Source organism: Solanum verrucosum, unplaced genomic scaffold, assembly GCF_900185275.1.
Source record: "Solanum verrucosum unplaced genomic scaffold, falcon-dt-bn FXZP01000284.1, whole genome shotgun sequence".
Taxonomy (NCBI): domain Eukaryota; kingdom Viridiplantae; phylum Streptophyta; class Magnoliopsida; order Solanales; family Solanaceae; genus Solanum; species Solanum verrucosum.
In genome coordinates, this window is record NW_026019936.1 from 516,589 (window position 1) to 543,396 (window position 26,808).

The 26,808-nt window shown below is 32.2% G+C and overlaps 4 protein-coding genes across 4 annotated transcripts; 3 read left to right on the plus strand and 1 right to left on the minus strand.

Moving 5' to 3' along the window:
- Positions 1–4,490: 4,490 nt before the first annotated feature.
- On the plus strand, positions 4,491–9,766 carry LOC125838592 (glutamate--glyoxylate aminotransferase 2-like). Its single transcript, XM_049517653.1, has 13 exons — positions 4,491–4,640; positions 5,190–5,255; positions 5,339–5,456; positions 6,022–6,103; positions 6,193–6,280; positions 6,398–6,556; positions 7,023–7,196; positions 7,292–7,423; positions 7,898–7,963; positions 8,170–8,234; positions 8,633–8,724; positions 8,816–8,972; positions 9,484–9,766. The coding sequence occupies exons 1-13, from the start codon at positions 4,524–4,526 to the stop codon at positions 9,587–9,589; spliced, it is 1,422 nt and encodes a 473-aa protein (XP_049373610.1). The 5' UTR covers positions 4,491–4,523; the 3' UTR covers positions 9,590–9,766.
- A 4,644-nt stretch (positions 9,767–14,410) lies between these two features.
- Positions 14,411–18,497, plus strand: LOC125838448 (F-box protein At1g70590-like). The gene is made up of 4 exons (XM_049517500.1): positions 14,411–15,034; positions 17,151–17,284; positions 17,398–17,580; positions 18,219–18,497. Exons 1-4 carry the CDS (start codon positions 14,452–14,454, stop codon positions 18,384–18,386), a joined length of 1,068 nt encoding a protein of 355 aa, XP_049373457.1. The 5' UTR covers positions 14,411–14,451; the 3' UTR covers positions 18,387–18,497.
- A 1,117-nt stretch (positions 18,498–19,614) lies between these two features.
- LOC125835591 (stemmadenine O-acetyltransferase-like) lies at positions 19,615–20,931 on the plus strand. The gene has a single exon (XM_049514710.1). It carries the CDS (start codon positions 19,615–19,617, stop codon positions 20,929–20,931), a length of 1,317 nt encoding a protein of 438 aa, XP_049370667.1.
- A 2,471-nt stretch (positions 20,932–23,402) lies between these two features.
- Positions 23,403–26,357, minus strand: LOC125838540 (nicotinamidase 2-like). The gene is made up of 3 exons (XM_049517588.1): positions 25,952–26,357; positions 24,628–24,894; positions 23,403–23,698 (listed from the first exon to the last, which is right to left on the minus strand). Exons 1-2 carry the CDS (start codon positions 26,292–26,294, stop codon positions 24,644–24,646), a joined length of 594 nt encoding a protein of 197 aa, XP_049373545.1. The 5' UTR covers positions 26,295–26,357; the 3' UTR covers positions 23,403–23,698; positions 24,628–24,643.
- Positions 26,358–26,808: the final 451 nt, after the last annotated feature.

The window sequence follows — 26,808 nt, forward strand, 5'->3', positions numbered from 1 at the left end:
TAGTCAGCAAATTATGGCTCCTTGAAACTCCATTGATCAAACTTTGAAATCTTAAAATTCATTCATAAGACACAATTTATTAAAATTCCAAAATAAGTATAAATTAAAAAAATATTACATAAATTTTTTAAGTTGAGCAAGAAAGTAAGGTAAATGAACAGTGAGGGGAGGCGATAGTGGAAAAGGGAGTAGGTTATTAATATTCTAATTGGGCTTAAAAAAAAATGGGGGGAATTTTGACTTTTACAATTTTTCATTTTGGGGGGGAATTTTGGGTTTGGATCTAAATATGGAAGAGTTTTAAATCCTTATAATTTATTTTTCTTTCAATACTTAGTATGACATAATATAAAAAAATTATAAAAAATTAATATGAATAATAATGTTACTGACGGAAATTCCGTCTCAAAATCTTTTGCATGTGTTATCACAAAAATTAGCTACAAATTTCATTTTAATCAAATATACCTTTTAAATTTAGTACTGATGCAATTATTAACTCATCATTACTTTATGGTTGTATAGCTATAAAGTGTTTTTGTTATTAAAATTACGGAAAATAGTCGTTCTTGAACTATAAAAAATTGAATAAAAATGTCCTCATTTATTAATTTGGTCTAAAAATGTCCTCGTCGTTTATAGTTTGATCCACAAATTTCTCTATTATTACTTAATTAGTCAATAATATTCTTTTTCATATAAATATATTATTTTATTTTTTTAAACACATTATTTTCCAAATAATAATAGTTTTTCATTAGGAAATATTTATCCTACTTCAATTCTAAAAGATTAAGAAATAAAAATAATCTCCATTTTTATTAGATTTTCTTTTATCATTATCGAAATGAATTTTACTAATGAGGTTACTATGTTCTTATGTATATGACCTATATACTTAGTTAAAAAGATACATGTAGTTGAAATATTTTAATTGATAAAATGAGATTAAGAAGGAGAAAAGATCATTTCCTACTTAATTATTATTTAAAGTGATTTAAAAATATAGGATTCTTTAAAAGTAATATATTTATTAGAAAATAAATTGTGTTTAAAAAGAAAAGAAACATTTTATTTTTTATTTGACCCATTAGGTAATAATAGAGACACTTTTAGATCAAATTATTAGCGATAGGGACATTTTTGGGTCATACCATTGACGTTAGGGGTATTTTTAGACGAAAATATCAATTATCGACATTTTAAATCAATTTTACATAATTTAGAAATATTTTTGACCCCTTTTCGTTAAAATTATTATTACAAATTTATCGAAAGCAGATGTACAATAACAATTGCAATATTTTTTTCTCTATATATATATATATGAGCACTTACGAAAAATCAATTTTTTTTATATACAAAATTAATATAATTACTTATTAAGAATAATAAAGGTCATATACATAATATCTCTACAATTATTAAAAATTGCATAAATACTTTTTAAAAATAATAATAAGTGCTTATATAAAAAATATATATCTTAAACACTTATTTTAAAATAGTAATAAAATACCAAAATAATTAAATATATAAATATATTTATGACTCTTAATTTTTCTTAAAATTGATTATACATTTAAAAAGGTGAAATTAATATTAAAAATAATATGTTTCATAATATATAAAATACAAGATTGGTAAATTTGAGGCTGCAAGTAATTATACAAATCAATAATTTTTGAAGATTGCCTTCTTCTTCTTTTTTGTATTTTTTTTTAAAATTAATTGGTTCTTTTCTTTTTATACACTAATTATATAATAATGTATTTATTTATTTATTTAAACTATATATAAGTAATTGAGTCAAATGATGGACACCTCTAATTATATAAAATTAATAATTAAAGATAATTGTCTCAATAAATCAGGTATGAATCAAAATAATATTTATAAATAGATTTAGTCGGGATGAAGTTTGAATTAGACTCGTAGAAGTTTGCTAGAATTTGATCTAATTAGTTAATTGAAGTAAATATAACGACTTATTTATTAATTTAAGTCGTATTTAAGATTTGTAAATTATATTGTATAGTAGACTTGAGTCGAACAATTAACACCTCCAATAACACTGGATCAGTAAACATATTATTATGGTGAAATTATTTAATCAAAATTAATTAGATATAAGTATGTATTTATTAAAAGTATATTTGAAATTTACAAGTAGGTCTATAAAAGTAAATCAATTCAAACAATTAACACCTCTAGAATAGATCAATATCATTATAACACATTCCAACACATATATAGATTTTGGAGAAATTTGTACTTTCAAGTCGATTGAGTTATATCAGTGCAGCATTGGTGCTGAGGAGTCTGCAAGAAAGATTGAACAAGAACAAGAGGACATGGGAAACAATTGTCTTTAAGGTCTTCATCCAAATATAACACTCCATGTAAGTTTTTGAACGATCCATCCATTGTTCTATTTACCTATCTAAACTATTACTTTTTCACGAGTTTCCTACCTTAATTATCACTCTCCTTCGATGATCTGTTGTCGATTGGGAAGAAGTCTTGGTCAACTCAACATCGATGTGTGTTATTCTAATACGAAGGGAGTGATAGTTGAGTTGTTGAGGTACTATAGTTTAGATGTGTGGTTTTTACTATTAACTCTATTTATAATCACACTGTCTTTGCTACATTTTACCTCCTTGAAATTAAGATGATAAATTCTACTTTTTATCTTGTATATATATGTGGACACTATCTTCCAAATGCAGAACCTTTGTTAATTTTTTGTTTTAGGAATAACCATGTTTAATGATGTCTTGCCAATTTGTGATTTAGTATTTTAATTATAAACCATAGCTATTTGAAGTACTATAATTGTAGTATTTATCCGGTCTTATGTGATAGTTTGGAATGAATAAGGTTATTATGATGCATATCCAAGGTTTCATAATACTTGTGTGGGTATAATAGGAAGAGACAAAGATTAGAATCAAAGATATACAAATCAATGTGAGAGTGACCTTTGTGATGGATAAGATGCGGGAAACGAGATTGAAATGGTTCAAATATGTGAAGTGAAGGAGCATAAATAGTAATACGATAGATTTACGGAGAGGTACACAAAACATATCACATCTAACCTGAAAACATGACCCTAGATAGGAGAGCATGGAGATCGAGAATTAGAACAAATAGTTAGTAAATAGTTGAGCGATTTTTTTCTTCCCTGATTCTAGCCACCATATTATTATTCTTCATCAATATTGTTATTTCTTTTATTTTGATTATCTTTACTATTTTTTATGTTGATACAATGTTTTCATCATAATTTTTACTTTTACATTTTTTTCAAAAATCTTCTGAAAAATATTTTTAGGGTCCATCAGAAACCACTCACAATAACCTAAAAACCTTATAAAAAACAATTTATTTCATGAAAAAAAATCTAAAATCTAATCAGATACTCCCTCTATTCCAATTTATATAACTCACTTTTCTTTTCATTAACCAGTCCCAAGAAAATAACATTTTTCTATATTAAGTAACAATTTATCTTTAAAATATCAATTCTTTCATCAAACTAATTTATTTTTTTTACCCAAAGACAAGTAATGAACTAATCTGGTTGGGCACACATCTCAATAAAATGGGTCCCATCAGTTTATATGATAACAATCATCATACCTGCATGCCTGTCACGTGGAGAAAAGAATATGACAAAAAACACCCACAGAAAAATAATACAATAAAATCATGTTAAACTGCACAAAACCCATTGTGTTTTTCCATTTCTTGAAATTTCCCTTGTTAAAGAGCTAGAATTATTGAGGTAATTATTTTTGTTGAGCTAATTATTTTGGTGGTATTGGTGATCATTGTATTAGTGGTTAAATGTTGTTTATATAATCTTCGTAGTATAATTTCCACTAAAAATTAACTACGAACTTCGTAGCTAATCTGTTGCTAAATAGCTTGTAATGATCAAAGATAATTTGTGTTAATTTCGCGTTAAATAGGATTAGTGATGAATTTTGATTTTTGAATCTTTCTTAATTCCTTTGTTCAAGATCTAGAATTGTTGTATTTGTGGTCACTAGATTAGTATAGTTAAAATGATGTTTATATAGTTCTTTAATTTGCTTGTTTTCAACTAGAAAAATTGAAATTACCTACGAATTTCATGGCTGATTTATTGCTAAGTAGCTTTTAATTATTAGATTTTTTTGATAATTTGTTGCTAAATAGGATTAGTGATGACTTTTGTTGTTTAGATATAAAATTTTGTCTGTCGCTAATTCCTGACTTTTAATAGTAGTAGTAGTAGTACTCTTACCATTAATTATATTGTTTCTTTTTACACACTGTGTCGTGGCTGATTTGTCGCTAAATAGCTTGTAATTAGTAGAATTTTTGATAATTTGTCATTGAATAGGATTAGTGATGACTTTTGTTGTTTCGATATACTTTTAGTAGTAGTAGTAGTAGTACACTTACCATTAGTTATATTGTTTCTTTTTACATGTTGTAGGTTAAGGAGGTGCTATTTTTAGTTGTTTATAATGTCGTCTAAGCCGTTGGACTATGAGAATTTGAATGAGAATGTGAAGAAGTGTCAATATGCTGTACGAGGTGAGCTCTATCTTCGAGCTTCTCAACTTCAGAAGGAAGGAAAGAAGGTACAATTAAACTCTTTTGCATCCCGGAAAGATTTAATTGTAGTGTGGCAAATGTGGTTCAAAATTGCTGCTTTTTTTTCGGTTGATGTTTTGTTAATTGTTTATGTTTAAAATATTGGTTATGACAATGTGAATGTTCAATTGAAAAAATGTGTAGCATTTACATAGTGGGAAAATGATTATGTGGCAATGACATGTCTTTTGCCTGTGTCGGAAATTTGACTTTTTGATGACTTGTATTTTGGGCATAACCACATAGTTTAGGGACTTTACGTTACGAGTTCAAAAACATACCTCAACTAACAATTTTTCGCTTTTCCTACCTAAACGATAGTGATATTTCAGGTAGGAAAAGGGAGAAATTGATAGTTGAGGTGTGTTTCGATAACCATTTGGTGATACTTCATGTAGAAAACTTGCACATCTCATAGTTTAGGTATGAAACTCTAAAAAAGGGGATACTTCAAGTGTGTTTTTGACTTATAAATACTTAGTTTAGTTACTCTACTATACTTGTGTAACAATCTCATGATTCCTCTTGCTCTGCAGACTATATTCACAAATGTAGGTAATCCTCATGCCCTCGGACAGAAGCCGCTGACGTTTCCGCGCCAGGTTTGTTGTAGTCGTTGAATGCCACTTCTATGAGAGGCTTATGGTTTTGGCATACGTAAAGCATTGGCGCTCTTTATTTTCAGGTCATTGCTCTCTGCCAAGCTCCATTTTTACTGGATGATCCTAATGTTGGACAATTATTCCCTGCTGATGCAATCACAAAAGCTAAACATTATCTTTCGTTGAATTCCGGAGGTCTAGGTATCCTTTCCTACCTAAACTATATTATTTTAGGAATGGAGTAGTTTTTATCATCCATATACTCGGACACTTGGAAAATGTTGTCGCACCCATGTCAGATACTCTGACAATGCATAGCTTTTGGAGGATCTGATCCGACACACATCCGACGGTATTTTTCATGAGTCGAAGCAACATAGATTTTATGTGGCACTCTACTCTACTTGTTATGCCTCTTTGACTCCGTGTTTATTTCCTTTAACTGTCTCTTCCATAGAGAAGCACAAACATAAATTTTCTTCAAGAGCTACTATCCCCTTTTTGTGTTTAAGTGAACATCGGATTATAGTTGTCATCGTTTATTACTTTTGTGAATTAAAACTATAGTTCCTTCTTTGTGCTTAAAGATCTATTCTGTTATCTCGTATAGAAAGCCCTGCATTTATCATCCCTGCTTTTTGAGTTCTATCGATAAGCAACTACTTGTCCACGTCGTTGTTATAGGTCTTTTTGCCTCAATTCTCCAACTTTACTATGATCTTTTGTCTTGAGAAATGACAGTAACTTTATATTGCTGGTTAATTAGGTGCTTATAGCGACTCCCGTGGCATTCCCGGTGTAAGGAAAGAAATTGCAGATTTCATTGAGAGACGTGATGGATATCCGAGGTTATATCTCTTTTTTCATTTTAACTGGTTTCTTTTTGGTGACTTCAATTTAGTTACTAAGGTTACAATTCTGGTTGTTCTTTTGACAGTGATCCGGAACACATATTTCTCACGGATGGTGCCAGCAAAGGAATAATGCAGATATTACATACTATCATTCGGGGGCCCAATGACGGGGTAACTATATAACCAAAAAGAGGGGGAAAAGGCTAACTAATATGTTCCCGAAAATTCGTTCAGGTTCTTCATTTTACACGCTTCGTATATTCCTTACGGTTACATACTTGTTGTTAGGTGTTGGTTCCTGTTCCGCAGTATCCGCTTTACTCTGCTACAATATCATTGTATGGGGGTTCTCTTGTTCCGTACTATCTTGAAGAGACTGCAGACTGGGGTCTTGATATCAATGACCTTCGGCAATCTATTGAACAAGCCCGACAGAACGGAATAACTGTGAGTATATATGCCTAAATTTTGCTTTCCAGATACGTGCAGACACATCCTCGTCTGTATGGTTGGTTCTGTACATTTCCAAATTTTGAGCGAGTTTTAGGCTGCGTTGCTCAAACTATTCAAAAAATATCAATGTGTGTGTCGGATCCTCCTAAAGTAAGGCATTTTTGGAGGATCCAACATATTAGGAGAGTCCGAGCAATAGGTTTTAGGTTGTGCCAGAGTCCACATTTCGTAGATAAAAGGGACCGTTACAGCACATCCGAAACTTGGCACTAACAAATATTTTCCGGGATTGGCAACTTGAAGGCTTTTTATAGGGTTGAGTCTCTTCATATTGACACATATTTACGAGGATTTAAGTTATTTACACGGATAGTGTAGTCAATTTTTTACACAACCAGTGTAAATAATTAGCATATCCGATGGTAACATGCATTCATCTTATGTTTATATTATTGCCTAGGTACGAGCAATGGTGATTATAAACCCCGGAAATCCTACTGGACAGTGTCTTAGTGAACAAAATCTAAGACAAATAATACAATTCTGTCACGAAGAAAATTTGGTATTACTTGGAGACGAAGTTTATCAACAAAATATTTACCAAGATGCGCATCCCTTCATAAGTGCACGAAAGGTAATATACAAATATAGTTTTCACTTTAAGAATTTGTTAACCTCTAAATATTATATTGTATCTCGAATAACATCCATGTTCACCAAAATTCGTAGGTTTTATTCGATATGGGTCCGCCCATAAGCAAGGAGCTTCAACTAGTTTCATTTCATACGGTCTCCAAAGGTTATTGGGGTGAATGTGGACAGCGTGGTGGATACTTTGAGATGACCAACATTCCTCCCAAGGTTTGTATCGTCGTCCCCAATTCTTTGTCATGAGAGTTAAAGATGTATCGATCACATCATTTATTTTGCTTTTCATTTATTTATTTATTTGGGTGGGTTTGGGGGGGGGGGGGGGGGGGGCTGCCAAGGTGTGCGCTTTGTTTATCCTGGCTATATGCACTACGTTGCTCAGACTCTTCAAAAATGTTGACGTGTTCATGTCGGATCCTCCAAAAAATGTTGCATTTTTTGAGGATCCGACAGGGTTGTGGCAACATTCTTGGAGTGTCCGAGCAACATACTGTCTTAGTATATAGAGATGAACTTGAGTGAAATTTGAAAGGAATTTTGTTCGATCAAATGACGTTCTTTTTCGACTAGACATCAATTTGAACTAAAAGGCTCTTATGTTATAAAACATTCGAGGGTCGTGTTATTTCCCAAGCATAATCGATGTACTACTGAGACGTGGCCTTTCTCTATTTGATGTTGCAGTCGGTTGAAGAGATATACAAGGTTGCTTCGATATCGCTCAGTCCAAATGTACCTGCACAAATATTTGTGAGTAACGACTTTTGTTCATTTCCTTGAAAATTTATCCTTCCAGAAAGGAAATCTTATTGTGTTATAGAGTTGGCAATCAACTTTTTCCGACGTCTCGAATTTTACCTTATTTTTATGTTACCTAAAAGTTGCTGCCAGTTTATTCTGTTTAATCGTAAGCCTGTGCTGACAAGAAATGCTTGTATTCTTTCTCGTTTCAACAGTTAGGATTACTGGCGAACCCACCTAAGCCCGGAGATATCTCGTACGAGCAATTTACCAGAGAAAAGTACTAATTACAGCCGACACATCTCTACTTACATGAAATACTTGAACTTCATCTGTGGAATTGTCGGAATTAGAGTAGAAAGTCTCATTCTTTTCACTCGGTTTTGAACTTATATTGCTCCGACTCTTGAAAATGCCAATGTGTGCGTGTCGGACCCTCTAAAAGTACGGCATTTTGGAGGATTTGATACGGGTGCAGCAACACTTTTGGACAGTCTAAACAACATAGGACTTTTGAGTAACATTGTTATATTGATGTTGAACTTTGTGTCGTTAACTTCGTGAATACAGAGAAAGCTCAAAATTAGTCTGTTCATCTTATGATCTTCTACTCGTTTAATGATCTTGTCGAAACATTTTTACGAATTCATGACAAATAGTAGTTGATGCTTTTTGCAGCAAAGGCATCCTTGAGTCGCTAAGACGGAGGGCGCATATAATGACTGACGGGTTCAACAACTGCAAAAATGTTGTTTGTAATTTCACAGAAGGCAAGTCATTTCCCATGTTTTCATATTCTATTAGACGTTGAAACGCGACCAATCATTGACATTTCGCGAGGAAATTGAATGTTTATAACAGGTGCTATGTATTCCTTCCCGCAAATTCAATTGCCTCCTGGAGCGATAGACGCTGCAAAGAAGCTCGAGAAAGCTCCTGATGTTTTCTATTGTCTCAAGTTGTTGGAAGCAACTGGCATCTCTACTGTCCCGGGTTCGGGTTTTGGCCAAAAAGAAGGGTGAGTGAGTTCAATCCAAGGGTCTTTCGACTCTTTTTATCTCAAATATAACGATAAAATTCACATATAGCTACTTTTCCGTCCTTGTAATTGAAAAATAGACATTGTCGTGGAGTTGCACATTCCCCGGGTGTAACACCGAGACATTGTCATGGAACTCTATGACGGTGTCTATTTTCCAAAGACATGGCCAAATTTTTATTATTGTAACTGGTTATAGGAGATCATTTCATGTTAATTAACGCTACACGTTGTTACAATTATTTCACATATAGTTACTTTTCAGTCCTTGTAATTGAAAAATAGACATTGTCGTGGTGTTGCACATTCCCCGGGTGTAACATCATGACATTGTCATATAACGTTATGACGGTGTCTATTTTCCAAAGACATGGCAAAAAGTGGTTAGTTGACGGTATTTTTATTATTCTAACTGGTTATAGGAGATCATTTCCTGTTACGCTACACGTTGTTACAATTATTGAAAGTGGCTGATGATTTCTGTATGTAGGGTGTTCCACCTAAGGACAACTATTTTGCCAGCTGAAGAGGAGATGCCTTCGATAATGGCGAGTTTCAAAAAGTTCAACGATGAATTCATGGTGCAATATGAATAGCGCGACCATGAATTCATCGAGCAATATGAATAGCGCACGGTGGCGCGCTATTCGATAATGTAGAAGAAAAAAATTATGATTTCAATCTTTGTTTTCCATCTTTACTCATCTTTTTGTTGATGAATTCTCTCTCAAAATTGAACAATAACTAGTGTTTAAATGTGTCTTTTCCTCTTAGAAGTGTGTTTTTTCAAAAAAATATCTTGAAATTTTTTCATTTTTTTAAGTTTGTGTTTTTTTGGACATATTTATTTTCTTCTAAAAGCACCTTATTTTAAAAAGTACTAGCTTTTTAGAAATGCTTTTTGAAAAAATAGTCCTAGGGAGGAACAATTTGTATTTGACTAATTATTTTAGTATGATCAACAACATAATTAAGTTTTTGTAAGGGTCTGTTTGGAAAGCCACCTGGTAATTAGAATTGGTGTAATTACTAGGGTAGTAATTACCAGTCTAGTAATTACAATGTCTAGTAATTACACTGACATGTTTGGTTGTCACACTGTAATTACACATATCCTGTTTGGATGCCATAGTGTAATTACACATGTTCTGTGTTTGGATGCACAATTGCAATCATAAAATTATAATAAATTTTAAAAATAAAATTAATTATTTAAAATTTATACTAGACAAATAAGAAACTTTATAAATGACATTACATTAAATATTTAAGATATATTTTTTTTTTGAAAATATATTAATTAATAAATATATTTTCTTTAACTAATATTATGAAAAGATAATTGATTTATATTTTTTCATATTAATATATTTCAATTGAATTGATCGTAACAACTAAAAGTATGAAGTTTCTACGAACATTGTGAAATGCATGTTTGATAAAAAGAATAATATATAAATAAAATGTCATAAATTATTAAATGTTTGACAAAAATATAATCTATCAACTCTAATTAAAATATGATGTGTAATGTAGATTCAATATTACTAAAACAAATGAAACTGAAAATATAACATAAGTTATAAATTCAAAACAAAAATTTTAACATAATACTCTTATAACAATTTTCAACATAGCAATAAATATAATTTATTTTTATCTTTTCTTAATAAAGAAAACATAAGTCTATAACCTTACTTAACAATAAATTCCATTTTAATTTAAAAATTAGAATATAATAAAATTATGCTAATGAGAAAATAAGCATGGCATAAAGAAATAGATAATACGAAAAAATTACATAGAATCATGTAAAAGTAAAATTGAGAATAAGAAGAAAATGAAATATAATAATATAAAATAAAAAATAAACTTTTACAAATTTTTAGAATAATAAAATTTAAAAAAGAACTTAAAATAATAGAAGTAAAAAAAATTAAAATAGAAATTAAAAAAAAAAAAAGTAATCTGGTGGTAATTACACTATGTAATTATCAGCAATTCACAGTCTCTGCCTGTGAATTGTAGAGTGTAATTACCTCCTGCCAATTACACCAATTACCTGCTGACCAAGTAATTACATGTCCTTTCAAACAGGACAAGACAGTGTAATTACACCAAATTCAATTATCAGGATGTCCTTCCAAACAGGCCCTTAAGTGTTTTTTTCTTAGAAATGTTCTTTAAAAACGTACTTTTGAAGAAAAAATAATTAGTTTATTAAAAACAGCATCTGCTGTTTTTTAGAAAATATTTATTTTCTTTCGGAAGCTTGACAAATTTATCATTTTTTTTTTTAAAAAAAAAAGCACTTTTAGAAATAAATATACACTTTTAATCTCTCAACAATTGAGCCAAGAAAGTCAATAATTTTTTTTTTATCTTTGTTCTTTTTAACAAAAATCCACATCAAACAATATTTCCCACTATAATATGGTTAAGTTTGCTTTATACACGAAGCTTCCTCTATTGTCTTCATTCTGTTATTTTAATTTCGTTAATAAGTACTTTAGCTGTCCCAATTTATGTGACACGTTTTGGATTTCGAGATTCAAATAAGTTTATCGTAAATTTTTCATATATCTTTTAATTATTTTGAATTGCTTATTATTGTGACTTATAGTACTTTTTATGTAGTTAACAAATATAAAATTTCATTTCAAAAAATTGAAGATTTCTTGTGTAAATTTTTGATTAAACTTAAACTGTTTAACTCTCGAAAAATAAAAAATACCACACAAATTGAGATAGAGGGAGTATATACTTTTTCTTTTTATCTCCTTCCTAGTATATTTACAGACTTGTTAAATTGAGAATGAGTTATTTAGTGATTAATTATTTCGAGTATAGTTATTTCATTTTTAATATGAGATAAAAATAATACTATAATTTTGAGATATGCTATTTTTTTTTATCAAACATGAAATAAATTTATCTTAAATTAATGGGAAAATGCATAAGTATCCCCCAGCCTATGCCCGAAATCCCAGAGACACACCTAACATTTACTAAGGTCCTATTACCCCCCCGAACTTATTTTATATGTAATATTCTACCCCTTTTTGGCTTACATGGCACTATCTTGTGGGCCCAACGTATGTTGACAAAATTTTCAAGGATAGTGCCACGTAGGCAGGGCCGGCTCTATGTATAAAAAATAAGGCATTGGCCTTAGGCCCCCAATATTAGGGGGCCTCAATTTTTTACCAAAAATAAATTATGTGTTAATTTTTTAAAGAAAAACATTAATTATTTATGACAAAAAGTATATATTTAAAATTATTATTTTATTCTCTTCAAACCCATTCAAATAGAAGAAATCAAGAAAATATTGTTTTATTTTCTTACACTCTCTCTACTAATACTCACATTATTTTCTTTTTAACTCCTTTTACACTCTCTTCTTTAAATTGTTGATAAGTTAGAGTAGTATTCTGTCAAAAATCAATTAATAGTCGAAAAGTGTTGAACAAATTGAATTGTAAATTCTTTTTCCATTTCTTCTTAGATTTTCAAGCATTACAACAACCATAGTAAAATGTGGGGTAACCAAATTATCAACTTCATCAAAGCTATGGTTCTAACTCTTATATTTATTTGAAATTTGTCAACTTATTACTTGTAGAACTATGTTAACAATTCATATAATGATTGCCGGAGTAAAATAATATTTTTCAATGTTGAATTAATAAAATCTTATTTAAAACTAATAATTGAAAAAGAAATCGAATAAATCATTTATATATATAAAAAAATATTAGGTAATACTTTGCATTTAAAAATGTAAGAGAAATAAATTTTAAATAAATGCATGTGAAGTTTATTTAGATTTTAGGCCTCTAATTAAGATTTCGCTTTAGGCCTCCGATTACGTTGAGCCGCCCCTGCACGTAGGCCAAAAAGGGGTAGAATATTATAGATAAATTAAGTTCGGGGGGTAATAGGACATTAGTAAAGGTTAGATGTGTCTCTGGGATTTCGGGTATAGGCTGAGGGGTACTTATGCATTTTCCCTAAATTAATTCCAAAATTAGCTATTCATTATTTCTTTTACCAAACGAGCCCTTAAAGTTTCTAGTCTTCATGTGTCACGACCTCTTATTCAATCTTTATATAAAGACAGAATGGATATGCTCTGTGTTAAACTATAAATAAATAAATATATATATATATATATATATATATATATATATTATTTAAAAAAAAATTACCTCACTTAATTTTTATCACTTCAGATCAAACCCATTAGAAAAAGAAAAAATATATAGTTACCCAAATATTTCTACCATATTTATCAACTCTCCCTATAGTTTGAAAGAATAACATAGTGTTGCACTAATTAATAATTTTCTATCAGATTTTAAGTTAGATACATAATTTTTGCCACTAGATATATGAAATAGGGAGAGATGCGAGCGAGAGAAGAGGAAAGAGGAGCGAGATAGGAGGGAGGCAAGCGAGATAGTCTATGTATTTCAAATACGTGTGAATCACACTAGATATACTCTAGATACATTTTGAAATATAGATACTTAGAGAGAGAAGCAAAGCGAGAAAGAAGAGACACATTCCGAAATATAGATACTTAGGGAGAGAGGCAAACGGCCATAGAAGAGAAACGAGCAAGAGAATCAGATACATGTGAATATACCTGAATATCGTGTACAACAACTATTACAACATACCTAGTGGAATTCCACAACTGGGTCTGGAGAGGGTGCACGCATACCCTCTACCCTCCCCAGACAGAGGTGAACCCAGGATTTGAAAAATTTGAGTGCACCAATATTAAGCTAAAAAAAGTTATTAAAAAGAGGTCAGACAGAGGCAAACCCAAGATTTAAAAATCCGGGTACACCAATATTAAGCTAAAAAAAGTTATAAAAAAAGAGGTTTACTTGGGATTGAGCCCTGGTCATTTAGATGGATTTGTTAGATTATACCACTGGTACAAAGCACCGTTTCATACTTTTTATGGGGCACTATTAAATATATTTAGTTTTTGTCAGTTTTTCAATATAGATATACATATGATTTTATTCAGAAGTTAACGGGTGCACGTGCACCCTCATAATAGCATGTGGGTCCGCCTCTGTCCCCAGACCCTACTTGTGAAATTCTATTGGGTATATTATTGTTGTTGTTATACACCGTATCTAAGTGGATTCACATGTAATTGTCTCTCTCGCTCACTTCTTTCCCTAAGTATCTATATTTCATAATATATATATTAAATAAAAACTTGTGTGAAGAAAAATAATTTACATTGTATTATTTGCCTTTAGAAAAAATTAAATCCCTCTTTTAATCAACTTTATAAATATTTAAAAAAAATTAAAAAATATTACCAGGAATCCTTTTTAAACGAATATTACTTATACAAAATTTAATATAGGCATAACTCAGCCTTTCCACCTCCGATTTTTCTCTCTTCCTTGCTTTCCTTCCTTCCACCGGAATGAATCAGAAAACATGGCCGCCGACCAAGTCCAATTCCGACGGCCTTCGTCGTTTCACCGCTTTCCCTTTCATCAGAAAACAGACCCATCTTCAAAATCGTCCATCGGAAAACCCCTTTTTCAATCACTCCAAAAAGATCACTCCAACAACTCCTTCATCATCATCCAATTCTAGTTGTAGTAGTAGTAGTAATCAGTACTGCTACAATCAGGACTTTTCTCAGCTTCCCTACGATATTATCTTGAAAATTGCTGCTACTTTTTCGCTGTCGAATGTACGGGCATCTTCTCTAGTATGCAAGTCTTGGTGCGATGCACTTCGACCGTTGAGAGAATCTATGGTTTTTCTCAGATGGGGTAAGAGATTTAAGCATGGACGAGGTGGGGTTAAGCGTAATTTGAGTAAAGCCCTTGATTCTTTCCTTAAAGGAGCTGCTCGTGGGTCTACACTAGCTATGGTGGATGCTGGGTTACTTTATTGGGAGATGGGGAAAAGAGAAGAAGGGATTGGTTTGTATAGAAAAGCTGCTGAACTTGGTGACCCTGCTGGTCAGTGCAATTTGGGGATTTCTCTCTTGCAAGGTATTCAGATTGTTGCATTATCTTCTTTTTTTTTCGTAAAAACATAAACTTTGATGCTCAATAGCTAAATTATACATGGAAATCTAGATTCAAGGTCGGAAGAATCGGAAACAGGCTCGAAAACGGAACCACAACAGCTTGGGTGAACTTCCATCACCAACTGAGATGGTCAAAGACTCTGTTAACTAGTAATAGTTACTGCCTTTCGCTTTTTAGGGTGGAATTACTTCATAATCATGGCCAACTATGGTGTCGGGCTAGGTTGCACGCACCTTGACTATTTGATTAAGTCCATGCTAACTCATACTAGCAAAAGAAAACGTAGGGAGAGGGATAGAATCACTACACTATCAAGGCCAACTATAGTGTCGGGCTAGGTTGCACTCACCTCGACTGTTTGGTTAAGTCCATGCTAACTCATACTAGCACATGTATTGGTGCGGATTATGTGCTACATACTTCCTTCGTTTACTTTTACTTGCAAGGTATTCAGATTGTTGCATTGTCTTTTTATTTAGAGTTAATAGTCAAAAACATACTTTAGATAGGAAAAGAGAATTAACTGAATAGTTAAGGTGTGTTTTGTATAAATAATTCGTGATTGTTAGGTAGAAAACTCAAAAAATCAGGATTAGGTGTGATTTTGATCCTTCACCCTTCTTTTTTTATTTTAATGACGGTGGTGCCGTGGTAGGTTGCAGACACTTCGACTATTTCATTAGGTGACTGGTAATTCTGCGATACTGAGAATTGAACTTAAGGCCTCATGGTTCTTCTTGACCATTAGGTGCTGAGATTGTTGCATTATTTTATTTATGCTTAATGTGTTCAGTTGCTTCTGTGGATCGGATGAATGTCTTTTGTTGGGGCTGTTGACTAAGTGAAAGAACTAGCTTTGCAGTGTTGATAGCATCATATTTTCTGGACTCACGATCTATGGTCCCTGAGTTATATTCATTCAATTAAGTCTAGGCCTAGGAATTCAGCTGTGTTAGAAGCAATATAGGCTTTTAGGGTTCAGAAGGGAGCGTGAGTTAGTTAGCCTGTAAGTTGTGCATAATAGATATTTGTATCACACTAAGCTGAATATGTGGAAGATAGCAACCTTAACTGCGTGAATTAATGCTAACGAATAATGAGGAGGAAGTTGATAGCTTTGAAAGGTTTAGTGAGTAAGCTCCTTGCCTTTTTCTTCCTACTCTGACTGACCTTTCCTTTTGTGCTTCTTTTCTATTTTTTATTTGATGTGGCTGACTTGTTTTGGAAGTGTGTGCTTTTTATGTTAAAAAACATTTGCATCTGTCAAAATATTAATGTTCGTTCATGTTAGTATTCTTTTTGCTCTTGTTGTTATTGTTTTTTAGAACCTTGTTGCCTTGCTCACAATTGTTGACATTGCTCCTACCAAATTGATAGAAATAGATATATTCATGTGAAATCATTGCCGTCTTAACCTTTTTGACATGGCTCCTACGCAGTTGGCTCATATGCAATTGTTGTGAAATCATTGCCGTCTCAAATCATTGTCTGCCCTGCCTATTACTGGCGAGGCGAGGCAACGTCGAAAAGGCGATGTGGCGAGGCAACAGAGGTGTCGCCTTTTGTAAAAAAAAACACAGACTCAGCAATTTAAAACTTAAATACATAAAATTAGGGTTTATTAGGCGTCGACTTCATGTTAATCTTCTTCTCCTTCTTTCTTCTCGTTACTTTTTCTTTCTCCTCTGTTTCAACTTGAGCAACTGTCTTTCTTCTTTCTTCTCGTTCCTTCTTCTTCCTCATTAACCAGTAAGACAGTTTTTTGGTTCTTTCTCAATCTGCAATCTGCCCAGTTTCTTCTTTCTCATTCCTCTGTTTAGTATTTTCTTGGCTCATGAAGTATTGAGTCGTTCAAGTTCTAAACTTTTAGTATCTTCTATCTACTTAGTTTTTGAATTGATTGAGATTTTGGTTATTTATATATGCAATTAAATATTTTAAGTTTTTGGTATTAATTGACGCCTCACTTCAAAAAGGTGAGCTCCTCCTGCGAGGTGAGGCAGATGGTCTTATGTCGCCTTCCGCAGACCCTTGTCACCTTTCTGTCCAAAACACTGACTCTTATCTTCTTATGTAGTGAATCCTCTGGACCCCGAGGAAGCTGTTAAATGGCTTTATAAAGCTTCCGTTGCTGGTCATGTTCGTGCTCAGTACCAGCTTGCACTTACTTTACATAAAAGTCATGGTCCGAAGAGAAATCTCCAGGAAACGGTATGAAAAGTGTACCTCATTTAAGTTATTTAGTTAGTTTCAACTGTCTGTTTATATTGCAGAAATATGCCTAATGAGAACTATACTTAAAAGGTTTCCTCTTAATTGCATAGGCAAAGTGGTACTTGAGGGCAGCAGAAGGTGGATATGTCCGTGCTATGTATAACACAGCATTATGCTACTCGGTGGGAGAAGGTTTAATGCAGTCTCATGAGTTAGCAAAAAAATGGATGAAGAGAGCAGCTGATCGAGGTCATAGCAAAGCCCAGCTTGAGCATGGGTTGAGTCTGTCTTCAGTAAGTAGTGCCTAAATTGCTCCTCCACTCTTTTTCTAGTTCAATTTCCTCATACATAAGTATAAGCGTGGAATAAAACCCAAATCTCATTCCTTTTTATTCCCAGTAGCCAGTGAACATGTAGTATTATTCGGAGATGAGTTGAAAATATTGTCAGTTAGGATTTATATAGCGGAACCCAACTTATCTGGGACTGAAGCATAGTTGTTGTTTGTTTGTATATTGTGAACTTTCAACCACTCGTGCTCACCTTGTTCTTTTTTTTCGGGGTACATTTGAAAAGACTAAATAAACTAATTAGTATCTTTCATAAACTACTTGGATTGAACCTGCTAGGAGAAGAGACTCCATTTCCAACAACTTCCCGGATTATCAAATCTCTCCTATATGTTTGTGACCTTCATTTTCTAGGAAGTCAGCGGAGTTGTTTGCCTCTCTCCAAATATGAACAATAGAAGCCTTACTAGTTTCTAGCAAAAATTTACGGTCTTCAATAAGAACCCAAAGAGGATACTGTATAAGCTGGATCTCAAGTAGACAATCTGTTTCCACTTGTAGTTCTTTATATCTCATTTATTCTGCCTCTGTAGTTAGGCTTGAAAGTAGATTTCATAACCACTCGCGCTCACATTGAACAGGATGGGGAGAGGATGCAAGCTGTGGTATATCTGGAACTTGCTGCTCGCGCTGGTGAAGCTACAGCTCATCCCGTGAAAAATGTTATACTTCAACAGATGTCCACTTTTTCTCGAGATCACGCTATGCTTCTTGTCAATAGCTGGCGCACTTTACCTTCATCGCATTGATACCTTATTATCGTCAACTTCATACAGCTTAATGTATGTATCACTTAACTTCTTGAAGTAATAAAAGTGTAATATAAGAATTCATTTTCCCCTGCAGTTACATGTTTCCAACTTCTGTGCTAATGCAATAACTGTTGGAAGAGAGTTTGAACAGCTGACTTAAAGGTAAGTAGATGTTCATCGTAAACTCGACGTGACATTCATGTTCTTTCGATGATGTTGTTACATCGTTGAGATCGTCTTTTGAAGTCTCTATCAACGTGACATGCCACACAGGCATATCGCAACATATTTTAGCTAGAAAACACTCTCTAAACTTTTGAATTTCTCAAAAAAAACATTTGGAGTTTTTGCACTTTCTTCTTCCCATTTGATGATATACTTCATATTTGAAGGTATTATAGGTCTAGAAATAATTTAAATATTTACTACTCTCTCTGTCCCAATTTATGTGACACTTTTTGTTTTTCGAGAGTCAAAAAGTTTAAGTTTGACCGGCAATTTGCGCATGAAATATTCAATTTTTTTAAAATGAAATTTATATATTTGTAAACTACGTAAAAAGTATTATAAGTCACAATAATTGATAATTCAAAATGTTTAAAAGATCTATGAAAAACATACGGTCAAAAATAGACTTGATTGAATCTCGAATTTCGAAAAGTGTCACGTAAAATGGGACAGAGAGTATATATTATGGATTGGAAACACACATTTTCAATTAATCAAGATGTAATATGCTTAGTAAAATATCATAAGGACCAAATCAAAGTTTAAGCATTTTTAATTAACTATCTTGTTTGTTATTGCTTGTTGCTTGCATTTATCATTTTGTTTGCCTTTCTATTTAGTTATTTTTACCATAAAATTACTATTTATTTATTTGAAAATGACAAGGGATCAAATCATATTGCTTGTTCTTTTGTTGTATAGACAAAAAAATAAAAATAAAGGAGCATTTTCATCTTTTTCTTCCAAGTGGAGAGATTTAATTTCTTCATACTTGAAGTTCAAAAATATAATGACAAGAGAAAACTACATTTTCACAGTAGTCTATTTAAATGCACATTAGAGATTCAATTTCTTCATACTTGGTTTTTCTTCTTTTCAATCTATATCAGATCCTCCATTACTTCTTCGTCAACACCTTTTCGCTTTGGTATTTTTTGCCACAAAAAAGAGCTTTTGGAATTTAGGGTTATATTTCGCTTGGTAAGAAAAAAGACAAATGAAGATCGAAATAGAAGTAATCTCCAAGGAAACATTAATCAAGCCATGTAGTCCAACTCCAATCGAATTACGCCATTATAGTCTTTCATATCTTGATCAAATAATTCCATCTATCTTCATGCCCCTCATTTATTTTTACCCTGCGAATGACCTAATTTCCAACACAGAGCGTTCAGACAAGATAAAGTTATCGCTATCTCAAGCCTTAACCAAATTCTACCCTCTAGCAGGGCGTGTCGTGGACAACCTATATGTTGATTGCAACGACGAGGGTGTCCCCTACGTTGAAGTTATAGTGAAGTGTAACCTCGCGGATATAATTTCCGATCCAATTCCTAATGAACTCAACAAATTTATTCCTTATGAATTGGATGATGTGAAAGATCTTGGATTAGTCGTACAAGTGAATTTTTTCGAATGTGGAGGAATGGCTATTGGCATAGGCATTTCTCATAAGCTAGCTGACGCTGCGTCATGTTTCATGTTTATCAACACGTGGGCATCCATTGCGCGTTGTGATTATGATGACACGTGTCATTTCTCCCCCTCTTTTGACTCTTCAACACTTTTTCCACCCAAGGACGCATCCCTAGTTAGGGATGCATGCTTGGAAATTCGAAAGGAAAACATCGTGACCAAAAAGTTTGTGTTTTCTAACTCCAATATATTAACTCTCAGAGATGAATATGCGGATCAAAGGATGAAGGGCAGTGTATTCGAGAGAATAGGACAACGCCCTTCGAGGATTCTAGCTTTATCAGCGTTTTTGTGGAGCCGTTTCATGGCGACCGTTCATTCCGAAAGGGACCCGGACAAGATTTATGCGGTGACACATACAGTCAATTTGCGGGGGCGGACAGATCCGACCCTGCATGAATTTTTATTCGGGAACATAATGCGGTCTGCCCTTGTGGTCCCATTTTTCGATAAAGGTAGTGAAAACGAAGTTTTTGAGTTCATGAATAAAGTAAGAGAATCTATACAAGAAATTAATAATAATTTTGTGTCACAATTCAAGAAAAATGATCAACAACATTTGAATTTGCTACAAGAAAGAGCAAACGAAAAAAGAAAAGGGCACATGGAATTGCTTTGTTTTTCAAGTTTGTGTAAATTTCCCCTTTATGAAGCTGATTTTGGGTGGGGCAAGCCCATTTGGGTCGGGTCGGGTCGACTCGCTACGAAGAATATTATTGGATTTATGGATACAAAATTAGGTGATGGAGTGGAAGCTTGGGTGAATCTCGAAGCCCATGACATGGCTAAATTCGAAGCTGATAAGAAATTGCTAGCCTTTTGTAGAAACAAGATATGAAAGTCATTTTTTGATGTTTTATTTATACTGATTTTCTCTGTATTGTTACAATTTTATCGAGTCTTTTTATAGGGATCGATTTCTTTCTTAAACCAAGTTTCGTGAACTAGACAAGTTTTGTATCTCTACTTTCTTGTAATGAATTGTCTTTCGTGAACAATTAATCACAATTTGAATTTGAATAGGTTTTGATTTTTAGAAAAGATAACATATTACATTCTGATTAAATTATTTATGCATATAAATTAACAGAATTACTACAAATATAAAATATACGTCGTCAAAATTTCTGTCAAATTTATATATGGCTTCATCCCTATCCATAAATCAACATTGTAAAAAAAATGTTTATACAAGAAAATCGGTTATAAAATAATTTTTTAGAACTATCAACTAATTAAGATAAATTAACGTGCTATAATAAGTTAAAAACTACATTGATCATATTGAAAAAAAATTATGTTGTGCCAATGCATATAATTTTAAATTCAAAAGATACTTATTGGAACAAGGAATATGAATGATTAGAAAAAGGCTTCAAGCCTGCAACCATCAACCAATTAGATTTATACATTATAAATTAACAACTACTGACCAGACAAGGATAAATCGTAAACAATATCTTTACCCTCATAATGTAGAAATAAAATTACGTATATCTTATCTTCTTCATATTCCATTTTTGAGGTGTTATTGGGTATGATCATCCCGATTTTTGAGATGTTACTGAGGATGTTGTTGTTAATGATATTTATCTTCTTCACATTATGACACAATGCTTTTAGATCATTAAATTATTTTATTATTGGAGCTCTCATACTATATTAAGTAAAAATAGCTAAAAGGTTTTTATAAATAAATGCTAGTCTCAATTGATATGATCACCTTTTTGCATAGTTTTTGATAGGACTAAACAACAACCACCACCACTTATTCAGTATGATTTCATAAGTGAAATTTAGAGAGAAAATGATGTATAATTTTTATTCCTATCTTTTTTGGAGTAGAGAGATTGCTCCAATAGACTTTCGACTCAAAAGAAAAAAGAAGAATTTCTATCAGGGTAGCACAAAAATATGATAGAAAAATAACAAGATACAAGGCAAATGACAAGCGACAAATAGAATACACATTGATGAAAAAGAAGCTGAGTGATTACTAATTAATAACACTATTAATTATAAAAAAAAACGGAGAGGATTTTAGCCCCAAACAAATGTGACAACACTCGACTAACTACTAATCTTCAAACCTAATCTTTACCCTCTACACCTTGTTATCTAGGGTCATGTCTTAGTTAAGCTAAAACTACACCATATTCTATCGACTATCTAACCACCTCCTCTCAAATCTTCTTCGGCGTATCTCTACTTCTCTTACTCCTTTTATATATATGCATCTCAGGGCAATGTGATGATATTCCAGTTAGTTGTGATTTCCATTAAATGAAAATAAAGACCCTTATTTTAGTGTATAAAATTCAAGTTTTCTAAAATTTAATTTGACCAATAAAGGCATTTATAAGTTGAATTTAAGTAACGATAATAAGAAAGACTAGAGACCCCTTTTTATGGATATATAAAAAAGGCATAAAAGTTAAAGTATTAATCGGAACTATAGGTGAGATTTATTCTTGACAATGTAGGTTCAACAATAACAATAATATATCGAGTGTAATTTCACAAGTGAAGTCTAAAAAAGGTAAAATATATACGTTAGTTTTATCCATATCTTTATGACATGAAGAGACTGTTCTGATAGATCTTGATCATATAAAATATCTACTCCAAGGACATGTTTTGTGATTCTATTAATTTAACTAAGTTTTTATAATTATATATGAAATAGTCGTAAGAGCCACAAGTATGTTACAACTCAATTATCAGTTATATTCTTCCATATAAAAAATCTATTGCTAAATTTATTTTTCTTATCATACTATAAGAATTTTCACCAGATGGATGAATTTTTTTCTACGGTTTACATAAAAATATGTTCTAAGTGTGACAAAAATATTCCTTTATTACTCAAAAAAAGCATAGTCACTACTTGTGTCCAACTAGAAATGTACAAAATATTATTTTTTTTCTTACACATATAATGGTATCTATCTTTAGATAATCAATAAATTTTAGGTGAAAAATAAATTAACAGACTAATCAATACAACTTATGAGAGGACTTATCAATATTAATATTTCAACATATATACCAACTAAAATATAAGTAAAATCATTCATGAGATATATTAATAAGGAAATACAAATATATATTTTTTTTAAAAAGCATTCTATAGACATGTACGAGATCTTCTTACCATAAGTCATATTCTTTTACTTTTTACATGAGAAAGTATTAAGTAAAACAATTAAATATAGTACTTCATTTTTTGGTCATAAATCTGGCAAAATTAATTTAATTTCCAAAGCATATTATATGGGAAATAATTTACATAAAATCAGCCTATAGAAATATAGTGAAAATAATTGAATTTCCAAAACATATAATATAGAAAATAATGTATATAAAACCAGCCTATAGACATATATGAGATTTAGGCATTTAGCTACCATAACCATATCTTTTCAAGGTAAATTACATTTTTTCAATGTAAACACTCGATGCAGATAAGTACTCACCTTTGACATGAGAAGGTAAATTTTGTCATGTATTCATTTTATCTTACATCTGCTTATTCTAAAATATTTACTCACTAAAGTACTTCTCCATAGTTCCTCCCTTACTAGTTTCGTCTGCTACAATATTACCTGCAAATTGCATACACCATGAAACCTCATCATGAGTATTACTACACTATAACAAAGACGATCTTTAACCACGAAAATATTAGCTACGACAAAAAATTAATCACTTATTTATTTACTTTCCGTGACAAGACACGAAGCAACAGTGTAACCTAAAGGGTTATTCAGGTTTTGAAATATTATTTAACAAAAAGGAAGCGGAAAAAACTAATGTCTAAACGAACTTAGACCACAAGTCTCAAATGTTTTTTTTTTTAAAACTCTGTTCGTAGTCAAAGTGCATCACATAAGTTGGGATGACATGACTAATATTTTGTCATAGTTGTCGTCTATGTTACTCATACTCTCCAAAATGTTGTCACACCCATGTTGGATCCTAAAAAATACACTACTTTTAAAGGAAGCATAGGTCATTGTACCCGACTCTTGAGTGCTCAGGATCCAACACACCTATAAACATTTTTTGAAGAGTTCGAGCAACATATGTTGTTGTTGTTGTACTTGACTCCTTAGTGCTCAGGATCCAACACACACCTATCGGCATTTTTTGAAGAGACAGAGCAACATAGATCATAGTACCCGACTCTTGAGTTCTAAGGATCCAACACACACCTATAAACATTTTTTTGAAGAATTCAAGCTACATATGTTGTTGTACTTGACTCCTGAGTGCTCAGGATCCAACACACACCTATCGGCATAACTCCTAAGTGCTCAGGATCCAACACTCGCATATCAACATTTTTTGAAAAGTTCGAGCAACATAGATTGTTGTACCTTAACTCTCGAGTGTTCAGGATCCAACACACACCTACCGGCATTTTTTAAAGAGTCCGAGCCACACAGGTTTAGTACCCTACTCCTAAGTTCTCAGGATCCAACACGCACTTATCGATATTTTTGAAGAAATCAAGTACAATAGATTATCATACCTCGACTCTTGAGTGCTCAGGGAATTGAGAAGGCAGCTTGAATCCTTTTGCAATCAACCAAATAAGTGAAACCATAAGCTAAGTTCTTCAATGTAGCATCATGTAGTTCTGCTGAGGAAGTTGCAGTTGCATCTGTGGAAAAGAAGACTCTAAACCCTCTAACAAATGCCTCTCTGGCTGTGGTCTCACAGCACAGATTGGTCATTACTCCAGTCACTATTACCTCCTTTATCCCCATTTCCAACAATTTCTCCTCTAAGTTTGTATCTGCAAAGGTATGCAAATATATTCCTTATAAAGTTACCTTTTCAGATAAGGTTAGATTCAAGTCTAATGTTTGCTCGTATATTGAATAACTTTACGTACAAAACATTAGATTGTGATCTAACATGTACAATAATTTGCAAAATATAAGATTGAGACATTTTCGGTTTACTCAAAAAAAATCCTTAGACAGTACTTTAAAAGGTCCATAAAATCATTTGCTAAAAGAGGTAATGGTCAATAACACACATTAACTATCAATTTTCTCGTGAGTTTCATACGTCAACTATTCCTTGTTATCTTTACTGACCCAAGCTCTTTGTATTAAAAGACACATGAATGTTGAGTTGACCAAGTAACACCCAGTTATTTACCAAAACAGACCTCAACTATTTGTTGTTCCTTGTCCTACCTAAACAATATTGATATTTTAAGTACGAAAAGAAAAGAACTTATAGTTGAGGTGTGTTTCGATAAACATTTGGTAATAGTTCATATGAAAAACTTATGAAACTCGAAAAACCAAATACTTCAGGTATGTTTTTTGACCTTTCACTTAAAATGGACAATATCTAGTTGAGGTCTCAAATTGGCATAATACATAAGCATGTCATTTATCTCGACCTCAGTTAGCATCTACGTCCAATAATTTTGTGTGCACACAAGAAGACACTTAAACTTGTATAAAATTGAATAAATAGACACATAATACAAATCAGTTTCCATGTAAGACAAGTGTATTTCATGTGAATTACAATGTAGGATACACGTATGTAGTAGGACGAGCGTATTTCAGGTGAATTACAATGTAGGATGTGTTTATCTATTTATTCAATATTATACAAGTTTAAATGTCTACTTGTCTAGACATTTGTATATTATGCCAATGAAATTCACAAAATGTGACAGTTTAATTATGTTTTTTGACAACTTTTGGCTAAAACAACCAGCTAAAATTTCATCAAAAAGTTATAAGTAAACAAAAAAAAAGTAACTACAGAGTACAGAGCAACCAGAAGAAAATGACTGTAAAAACAAAATTAGTGGAAAAAAAAAATACCTCTGAAGGCACTGTAAGTGTGTTTTTCGACCACCAAATCACCGTCTCTCCGATCTAACTCCGGTATAAGTTCAGCTTCAACGGTTCCATCTCTGATAATATCACCGTTCCACCACTCGTAAATCAAGCCGTAATCCTCCGGTGACTTATGACGGTGGCGCGTGAATATCACCGGCACGGAATTCCGCCGGCAGAGATCGATTGTGGTTTTGATTGCTGGTAGAATCGGTTTACCCATGGAGTAGAAGTAGTTCTGCATATCAATCACCAATAGAACAGCGGATTTTGGGTCTGGATCTCGTTTTCGGGTCTCGAATTTTTTGTATGATGAAGAAGAAGCCATTGTTAGAGAATTTTTGTGCTCTAAACAGGGAAGTGAGTTTATCCACTTTCTAGTTTCCAGTACCTTCTATATGCTACTGATGTTTCATTTATTTATTTGAGTTTTTGTATATGAACCATATGATGTACGAGTTTTTTATTTGAACTATCACCAATTATTTATTAGAATACATCTTAATTATCCGTTGTTCTCACTTCTTTATCTAAAATGTATCATTGTTTAGACTTTAGACAGAAAAAATGAATAATGGATAATTGATATGTATTTTGATTAATAGTTGATAATAATTCATATACTTCCTATGTCCCAATTTATGTTGACACATTCAGAGTTCAACATTTAAACAAATTTATCTTTGATCATAAATTTTTCATATATATATATATATTTTAAATATTTTGAATTGTCAATTGTTGTAACTTATCATACTTTTTACATAGTTTAAGAGCATTTTTTAAATCTTTTTTCGTACTTTCTTTAGTAGTTGCTATATCTCCTTTGCTTCTATAGTCTT

Bases quoted from the DNA above. Each gene is read 5' to 3' on its own strand.
- LOC125838592 (XM_049517653.1), top strand. From the start codon at position 4,524: ATGTCGTCTAAGCCGTTGGACTATGAGAATTTGAATGAGAATGTGAAG. The intron at 6,557-7,022 runs GTGAGTATATAT...ATTATTGCCTAG, and splicing joins CCCGACAGAACGGAATAACT to GTACGAGCAATGGTGATTAT. The intron at 7,424-7,897 runs GTTTGTATCGTC...TTGATGTTGCAG, and splicing joins TGACCAACATTCCTCCCAAG to TCGGTTGAAGAGATATACAA.
- LOC125838540 (XM_049517588.1), bottom strand. From the start codon at position 26,294: ATGGCTTCTTCTTCATCATACAAAAAATTCGAGACCCGAAAACGAGAT. The intron at 24,895-25,951 runs GTATTTTTTTTT...ATACCTTTGCAG, and splicing joins CACTTACAGTGCCTTCAGAG to ATACAAACTTAGAGGAGAAA.
- LOC125838448 (XM_049517500.1), top strand. From the start codon at position 14,452: ATGAATCAGAAAACATGGCCGCCGACCAAGTCCAATTCCGACGGCCTT. The intron at 17,285-17,397 runs GTATGAAAAGTG...TTAATTGCATAG, and splicing joins AGAGAAATCTCCAGGAAACG to GCAAAGTGGTACTTGAGGGC. The intron at 17,581-18,218 runs GTAAGTAGTGCC...CACATTGAACAG, and splicing joins ATGGGTTGAGTCTGTCTTCA to GATGGGGAGAGGATGCAAGC.
- LOC125835591 (XM_049514710.1), top strand. From the start codon at position 19,615: ATGAAGATCGAAATAGAAGTAATCTCCAAGGAAACATTAATCAAGCCA.